At 52.9% G+C, this 9,106-nt stretch overlaps 1 protein-coding gene across 2 annotated transcripts in view; it reads right to left on the bottom strand.

The window, feature by feature from the left end:
- Positions 1-3,413, bottom strand: part of LRFN5 (leucine rich repeat and fibronectin type III domain containing 5) — a 9,889-nt gene extending 6,476 nt beyond the window's left edge. Inside the window, exons 1-2 of one of the 2 annotated variants that reach the window (XM_015632339.3) lie at positions 1,969-3,412; positions 253-965 (exon numbers count right to left, since the gene is read on the bottom strand). In XM_015632339.3, coding sequence (XP_015487825.1) covers positions 253-965; positions 1,969-3,356 — 2,101 coding nt within the window. In that variant the 5' untranslated portion in view covers positions 3,357-3,412. Of the gene's footprint in view, positions 1-6; positions 966-1,968 lie in introns of those variants that run through there. The other variant, XM_015632338.3, reaches the window with a different exon arrangement.
- Positions 3,414-9,106: the final 5,693 nt, after the last annotated feature.

Below are 9,106 nucleotides of genomic sequence, written 5' to 3'. Positions count from 1 at the left end.
AAAAAAAAAAAAAAAAAAGAAAAAAGAAAAAAAAAGCAGGTCACACAGTGCTTTCCAATATCCACTCAGAACTGGAGAAAGTTGCTTTTCCGCTATCGGCACCGACGCAGTCTGCCTGGACTAGCATCCCGTTCATGGACATGCTCCGCTTGGAGCGCAGTCCGCCGGAGCCGCGGGGCTCCAGCAGCTCACCGCCCAGCGAGCGCCGGCGCTTGGCTCGGGACGCGTCCGCCGGCAGAGTGAGGAACTTACTTGGCTTTGATTGTGCTCTTTTGTACGTGTGGGCCGCGGGGGCCGCGTCTGGGGGGCGGCTTGCTAACTGCAGGGCCGTGGAGTTATTTCTGTTTGAGTTCTGGGGCTCGGCGCTGCCGCCAGCCTCGCCCTGCAGATCGCTGCCGGGCTTTGGCCCCGACTTTCGCTTCTGCTTCTGCGAGAGGGAAGCGCTGGAAGTCCAGGCGGGAGGCAAAGCGGAGGTAGTGGTGGCTGAGTCCTGGCTGGAGCCGGTGTCCGGTGACTGCGTCACACCATCGCCGGCAGCCTTGCAGCACTGGATGCCCTCCTCGTGCCCGAGAGCCTGCTTGGACATGGACTGGGACAGCACCCCACTGCAGCCCTGCATCTGAGCCCCGTTCGTCTGCGAGTACACGTTGCTGACCTTGGTGGCCTTTTGCTGCCCATTGTTGTTACACACCTTGTAGCGGATCATGAGGATGATGATGAACACGAGAACAGATGCCACAATGATCCCACCAATGATGATAATCATGGTCCCACCCAGGAACTGGGACTGCATGAAGTGGCAGCGCACGTAATCCTGCTCGGTGGTGAACTGTGTGCAGCCCACGACTCTGGTGGCCGTCAGCGAGGTGATGCCATCATCGTAGATGGCCAGCACGCACAGGTCGTACATCGTCCCCGCAGCCAGGTTGTTGACCAGGAAGGTTTTGCTCGTGGGAGGTATCATTCTGGGGGAGAAGGAAACCAGTGTGAATGAACCTGGCAGACACACCGGCACCTTCCCACCCTGCTGGGCACCACCACGGCCTGTCCGTCCTGCTTCTGCCGCAGCCCCAGTGGGCTGATCTCCATCCCCCCAGCAGCTCCTGCCTGGCCTTCGATGTAGCAGCAGTCACTGCCAAGCCCCCTGGCATGGCTCAGCATGGCAGGACCCCCCATTAGAACAGCCACATCAAAAATATGGAATCACAGGATCACAGAATGCCTTGGGTTGGAAGCAACATTTAAAAACCGTTGAGTCCACCCTCCTGCCATAGGCAGGAACACCTTTCATTAGACAAGGTTGCTCCAAGCCCTGTCCAGCCTGGCCTCGGACACTTCATGAATAGGGTACCCACAACTTCTCTGAGGAACCTGTGCCAGGGTCTCACTGTCCTCATAGGGAAGAATTTTTTTCAGTTATCTGATCTACATCTGCCCTTTTTCAGTTTAAAGCCAGCACCCCTTGTCCTAGTAATGAATGAAGGAATTCACAGAAGAGATGACAAAGCAAAGCTGGTGCTGAAGGGTGCAACAGCTACACCAGGCAGCACAGAGCCCCCCTGCCCTTCACAGCACAGGCACCACCTGACAGTGCTGTGAGGAAACACGGTCACAGACACTGTCTTCCCTGTGCTTCCATAAAGCTGAGCACATTAGGATCCATTTAATCCATCTACTTTCACAACCTTTCTCAGATCAGTTCAGAGGATTAGAGGTCCAGTTGGATTATCTAAAAATAATACTGTTCTAAGTAATAATTAGTTAATTAAGTTATAATTTTCCCATTTGTGAGCAGAACTGGCACAAGTCCTTCCTGAGGCTCGCACCATGAGCTGCGGGGGCTGGGCTCCGCTGGGCTGGCACAGCACGGCCCAGGAACTCCGGCAGAGGGGCTGCCCAGCCCAGGGGCCACACGCCTGCACCAAGCACCCAGCACGGTCCCACACGGGCAGGCTGGGGCTGCCTTACCTGTAAACAAGCGAGTCATCGTAAGTACCATTGTACTGGATCTGAAACATACGTATCCCAGGTATATTCCTCTGAAAATTGAATTTCAGCAGAGCCGTGGAAGATGTCGCTTCCGCGACAACCACCTTCTTATCCTGGCTGACTTTAGTATCCCCGTTGCTACTGCTCGCATTGGAGCCCGACTTGGTGGACGTGGAGATATCCGAGGAGCCTGGGTCAGGCTCGTGGATGTGGTTTGTGCTGTTCAGCAAGTGGGGGAGTTTGATGATGTGCAGGTCCACTGTCTGTGTGGCCTCCCCTGCTGGGTTGGAAGCAATGCAGGTGAAGGAGCCCGTGTCCTTCACCGTCGTGATAAGGATGTCGAGCGTCCCGTTGTCGTACACCGTGGACCTGGTCGCGTTGGAAATCAGTTTGCCCTCAGGTGAAATCCAATGGATTGCTGGCTCAGGGTCACCCCGGGCCTTGCAGCGCAGGGCTGCCCGCTGCCCCTCCAGCACCCGCAGCTCGTGGGTGTGCCGGGTGATGAGCGGGGGCTCGCAGAGGAACTCCTCCTCAGGGATCGACCAGAAGTACCGGCCAGACAGGAGTGTGGGAGAGGCACAGGTCTCCAGGTCATCCTCCCTGGAAAGGCGCCTCAGCCACAAAAGCTCACAGTTGCAATGCAAGGGGTTCCCACCAAAGCTCAGCGCAAATGTTGAGGGGCTGATAATTCCTGAGGTTGCCAGCACCTGAGCACGCTGGAAGAGCGGATCAGGTGGTAGCTTCTGCAGTTTGTTGGATGTGACGTCCAGCCTGGTCATCTTGTGGAGGTGGGAGAAGGTCCCCTTAGGAATATGGTCAATCATGTTGTGGTCAAGACTGAGAGTGTGCAAACTGACCATTTTCTCCACGGCATCCCAAGGGATGGTTTCCAGATTGTTGTAAGACAAATCCAATTCCTCCAGAGCTAAAACATCATCAAAAGCTGTGGAAGAAATTAAGGTCAGCTGATTATTGTTCAGTATCAAGTGGTGGAGGTTGGAGAGCCCACTGAACATGTCATTAGTGATTTTAGTCAATCGGTTGCTGTTCAAATGCAGAGCCCGCAAATTGCGCAGGTCGGCAAATGCATGAGGTGTGATAAAACTGATTGTATTCCGGGACAGCGTCAGGTCCACCAGGCTGGTCATGTTGGCAAAGTCTTTCCTCTTAATGTTTGTAACAAAGTTGTCTGCCAGCCGCAGCTCCACGGTCCTCCTGTCAATGTTGGGAGGAACAAACAAGAGCCCTTTCTTGGCACAGAGGGTGGCGAGGTTCGGAGACAAGATCTGACAGACGCAGCGCTTGGGGCAGATCTGAGCTCGCACCGCTACGCCAATCAACAGCAGAAACAAAAGCAGTTTTTCCATTGTAGAACAGATTCAAGAGCCTGCAAGACAGAGCAAACAGCGGTTAATATCTGTGAGATAAGACAGACATAATGAAAAAGACAGGTAGTCTGTGGTTAAACCATGGAACTGAAGCTCAGGTAGCAGCGGGTCACCCTCACCATGTTACCTGCTTCTTCATTCCCCATCCTGACACAAAAGTGCCTGTGCTGCCTGCCAGGAGTACAGCTGAGGATCTGGATGTTTGCAGGGGCACATATGCACACCCTGACACTCACATACAAATGACAAAGCGATTGAGAAGCCACTTGCCGCCCTTCGGGCCCATCCTCCTGCCCAGCGCACCTCCACATCCCAGCAGAGCCCCTGACCTCCCAGGCTGCTAGCCACAGTGACTATATCCAGGTATAGAAAGTGGGGAGTGGTACATGTGTGATTCACTTGCTGAGCTGAAACTCTCAGCAGCATTGAAATCACAGCAGGTCAATGGGTTTACAGCCATCTCCACTGAACATTTAAGCTCTTAATGCTATTTTCAGAATAAACTCAAAAAGAGCTAATTTTATGTCATTCAAACCCCAAAAATGCAAACAAAACAAAACAAAACAAAACAAAAACCCCAAAAAACCAACCAACCAACCAGACAAACAAACAAAAAAAAACAACCAAAAAAAAACCCCAAAAAAAAATCCCCACAAAGTCCAAGAAAAGCCCCCACAACAAAGATCTAAATAAAAATGGATCTTGGGCTAATTATAGCAGATCTCAGTTTTCCGGCTCCCCCGGAAAGCCCAGCAGTTCAATCAGCTTTATCACTTGCACTGCCAGGCCCAGCTCCTCGTGACAAGTGGGAACAGGGCCGACAGCAGCAGTGCCCACTCCAGCTCAGTGAGATCACCCATCAGAGCTGTGCCAAGGCTCCGTGGCACGGGCAGGTGGGAGGGCTGGGGATGCTCCTCTGTGGAGCAGGTGGGAGCACGCTCGCGTGCAGGAGCACCCACGTGTCTGGGAGGGAACTGCTGCCACTGTGAGCACTGGTGCTCAGAGGGGTTCCATGCTGCAGCTGAGGCACTCAGCTCCCTTTGGGACCAGAACAATTTTACATGGTCAGATCTGATTACTCAGACCCATTACCATCCCAGAGATCCATTAATGAAGCTCAGCTAAAATACAGTTTCACAGCTAGACAGAACCAGTGGTCTTCAATCGTCACTGATATTTAAAGATATTTAATGTTAGAACAATAATTATTGCTCTTGTTGTCAGGTCCACCCAAAACATAAACCAAATCCGTGGTGCTGTTCAAGCAGAGGCAACAAAAAGATTAGTGAAAATACCAGCCTTAAACCCTGCTTTTCAGCACAATCAATGTACTTTTTCCTGATACTTCTGCGGACTGCAAGTATTCAGGACTACTCCAACTTCTGAGTTCCCACTGGAAAAATAAAAGACTGCCACTGTGGTCCAAAGCAGAGTCTGCTACTGTGGGCAGTGCTGGGAGCTGCTCCCACAACCAGTGTAACCATCACCACTCTTGCTGTCGTGACTTGTGGCAGAAAGCCAAGTGCCATGGCAGTATTCAGATATGTTCTATGGACTCACTTTCATGACAGCACTGCAAATCAGGGTGGCCCTGCAGGGTAAGGACCTGGAGGGGAATGGCAATGTCAAGCACTGGAGGAAACTGCCTCCTGCAGCCTCCAAACACTACTGGTGTCATCCACCAGCCACCTCCCAACCCAGCAGGTGCGCTCCATGGCCAGGGACTAGCACCTGTCCTTTCCAGCTGGGATCCTTCCATGTACACCTGGTAAGCACTAGACTGGAATCAGGGCATCTGCAGCACAGCACTGCAGGGCTCCCTGGCCAGACTTGCCTGGGGACACCACACTCATTTAAATTTGCAAACTTAGTGCTGCCAATTTAGATTCATTGCTATGATTGAAGTCATGTGCCTGGATTCAGCCGAGTCCAGTGCCAGAGCTACCCCAGACTAACACAAGCTTGAATTCAAATCAGCAAGCTCACGAGTTTGGAAATGCCATTACAAGATGAATCGACTTAACAGCTGGGATGACAAGGTTACCATAAAGTTACCTACCAGCAGAGGTGGGTTTTTTGGATGTTAAGAGAGTTTTGGATATTATCTCTGCCAATATCTCCGGTCAAATGCCCAGCATAGGGCCAGAGCTGGACACAATGCCTTCAGTGACCCCCAGGCTCCAAGGCCTGCAGTAAATGGGGCAAGACCAGCCAGCGGCCAGTCACCAGCACTGTCCCCATGACTTGGGTTTAGGGACAGTCCCCTCCTGTGTCTCTCTCAGTGACCTGAGCAGGGAGAAGAGTGCACCCCACATACATCTGCCAGTGATACTGAATTAGGAGGAGGGACTGAGGCCTTGAGAGCATGGGGTCCTTATGGAGAGGTTCTGGTGCTGAGCACCCACCAGCCCTGAGCACAACAAAGACCAGTGAGAATTTGGCATCTGGACGCCTCAACTGATGGAAACAGCAAAGCCACACCTGGATCTACATGAGGAAGCTGGTACCCCAGGCTGTGCAGGGATAGGGATAGCCCATCCTCCCCAGCCTGGGCACCATCCCTTGCTGCAGGGGTAGCATAAACACTTCATCTCCTTACTGAAAAAACGCAGAGCATTTCTTCCCAGAGTGCTCAGTGCAGCAGTCTTGTGGCAGAGCTCCACCACTGAGACATCCTAGATGGCAACACAAACTGCAGGACCTGCTGGCTCAGGAGGAGAGCCATCAAAAATCACATCTGATGAAAGTGAGCCTGGACATGAGTGCCCTCCTCCCCCAGCACACCTCATCCCCCACACAGGTAATCTGCAGAGATAGCAGTCCTGGCATGGCTTAGAGCTCATTGCAGAAAACACCTTTTTGACTAACAAAAGCAATATGTGATTCTTATTACTTGCTTAAAAGACAGAAAAACAGAAAGGAAGCTGCATTCACACATAAAACAAATGCCAGCTTCCTGGGAAGGCAAGCACTGCCCATTTACTGCTCGGCGCCTGCAATAGGACAAGGGTAGTCAAGCTCTTCACGTGACATCTGTGATTCACAAAAAAAGCCTCTCACATATACTTTTTACATCCATTCTGTTGCTACATTTGATCATTTTGAGTCATTCACCTGTCTATAAAACCTAAGTTCGAGTTGCTCTGGGCTGCACGGCTTATGGTCACACAGAGTGGGAACAGTGTCTCCAAAGAGCCGGGAACCTGCAAGCCCCAGCACACTGCCAGGGGCTGGGAGCCCCTCCACTGCTCCCCCATGGGCTGGAGGTGACTGACTGGAGGCCCCAGACTGCTGCTCCTGTCCCTGAGCAGAGGAAGTCTTTTCCTACCCCCATTTCTCAGCTATGGAGCAGGTCTGACAGTGGTTGGGCAGGACTGGGGCTCAAGGGGACAGGGACCCCTCCAGCACTGTCACCCCCTGCCCACCTTCCCCTGGCCACTCTCAGGTGGGATGTGCCCACACAGTGGATGCCACTCCCACAGTCCCTCCCCAGCCAAGTGTCTTCTGGCCTTCAGGCCACCTCCAGCCCAGCTCTGGAACACGGATCTCCACTCCACCCCAGCCCCGGCTGTCCTCCAGCGCAGACGGCAGGCACCCGCCAGCCCCAGCCCTGGCAGCTGCACAACAGCCACCCCTGCACAGAGGAGGAACCCTGAGCTCACAGGGGCAGGCAGGATGTAGGGGCAGCTGGGGCACACTCCAGCTCCAGCACCACACTTGGCTCTGTGAGACCCACTGGAGGATTTCCACTGCTTCCAGAGGAGCCACCTGCTCCTGTCAGGGGGTGACAGCCCCAACAGCCCCTGGTGCATCCTGGGGCACACACAGGCCCTCTGGCCAGCACTTCCAGAGGGCAGACTCCCACCACAAACCTCTGCAGGGTCTGAGAGGGGCTGGGGAATGGCCAGAGTAACCCCAACCCCTGTTCTGAGCCCCTCACCTGGGTGAGCGGCAGGCACAGCGCGGTACCCAGCCAGCAGCAGGCCGTGGGAATAACTACCCACCTGTTCTAGCAACAGAGAGAGGTCAGGTGAAGTGCTAATGAATTGGAAATTCCTGCCTGGAACGGATCCAAGGAACCCATGACTGAAATGTTATGTACTGTGATGGATCCTTGTGCCCAGCATATTGCATGCTGGGGGTTTTGACTCTTCCTTTTTGGGATATGAAGTGCAGCATCTGCCAGTGAGCCCAGTGCTCCAAAGGGCCATTTACATATTGTGGATCACACAAAACATGGGAGCGGCAGAATCCATAAGATAGCCATTAATTAGCAAACAAGTTCCACTACATCCAATTGCTGTTTGGATGGTCAGTGTTACACATGGTCAGCATGCCAGGGATGCCCAGTGTGCACACTGGAGTTGCTGGAGACAGCTGCCAACTCAGGGCCTGGCTCAGACATCATCTGTCATTGCTGAGGTCATAACTACTGACTGCCCTCCCCACCCATCCAGAAGTTAGGATTCTCAGGATGTTTGCAAATGCAGTTTCATGATGGGGAAAAGAAGACTGATGATGTTCATCTGCTGGGGATGGAGGAAGGGAAATCATGGCATCAGCCATCACAGGCATCCCAGAGCCAGGACAGAATGTGGTATATAAAAGGAGATTCTGGGATCTGTGGCATTCCAGCTGCTGGGACCAGTGAAGTGGAGAACAAGTAGATTCAGTACCACAAAGATCAGTGGTCTGTAAACAGGCTGGAGGATTTTTCTGAATTGTAAACAAAGTACCTGAAAAAAAAACATTTGAATCAAAGAAACTCATCCAGAGGTTTGCTTTGGGGGCTGTGAAAGCCACCCAGTGCTAATCTGGCCAGGATCACCATCCAGGAGCACCAGCCAGGACCACAAGGCCATGTTTGACACTCGCTATAGGACTGGATGTGTGCACCCCCATGGGGAGCCATGAGACTGGGACACCCTGTATCCTGGTCCTAGTTAAAGGGCTTCAAACAGCCATGAATCCCTCACCTCTCTGGGAATCTTAGAAGCAGAAGCAAGGGGAGACCCAGGCCCAAAGTGAAGGCCAGGGGCAATGCTGCCAGCTCATACAGGGATGCTGCCTTTCCTGACACAATGTATGTTCCTTCCTCAAAAGCTCAATTTCTGGATTTTTGCTGGGTTTCCCCTGTCTTCTACACAACAAAAACCTTCAGCACTTGTCCTTGCAATACACAGCTTAAAAACATGACCATAAAGTTCAGAAATTGAATATCCTTTTTTGAAAGCACTTTATTTTATAATTACTTCACATTGTCTGGAGCAGACAACACTCAACAATGCCAAGTGCTCAGAAAGGTAAAAAGCCCATGGGGTTCCTGCAGCAGTGCACATGCCACAGCTGGAGCGTTTCCAGCAGAAGCAGGGACATGGGCACATTCTAGGCATCGTCCCTTCACTGCTGCTGACACAGCATCCTGAGCCCTGCATTTTCACAAGAATGCTGGAGCCTTCCCAGGAGGCATGGGCAGGGTCAGGGTGGCTGCACTCAGGGGAAAGCCCAACACTCACCACCCTGGCCCTGGTCCTCGCCTCCAGCACCGCTGGCTGCTGGCAGCTCCCCTGGGACAGTGACCCTGGGGTCAGCACAGCCAGGGCAGCAGAGACACGGCATTGCCAGCGATTTCATTTCTTTCCCTTCTCATCCTGCTCCCTGCCATGCCCCACGCTGTCTCCATCGCACACACATCCCTGTGAGCTGCTCTGAGCACACGGGCCCTGCTC

Source organism: Parus major, chromosome 5, assembly GCF_001522545.3.
Source record: "Parus major isolate Abel chromosome 5, Parus_major1.1, whole genome shotgun sequence".
Lineage (NCBI taxonomy): Eukaryota > Metazoa > Chordata > Aves > Passeriformes > Paridae > Parus > Parus major.
This window is presented reverse-complemented; position numbering and strand designations above follow the sequence as displayed.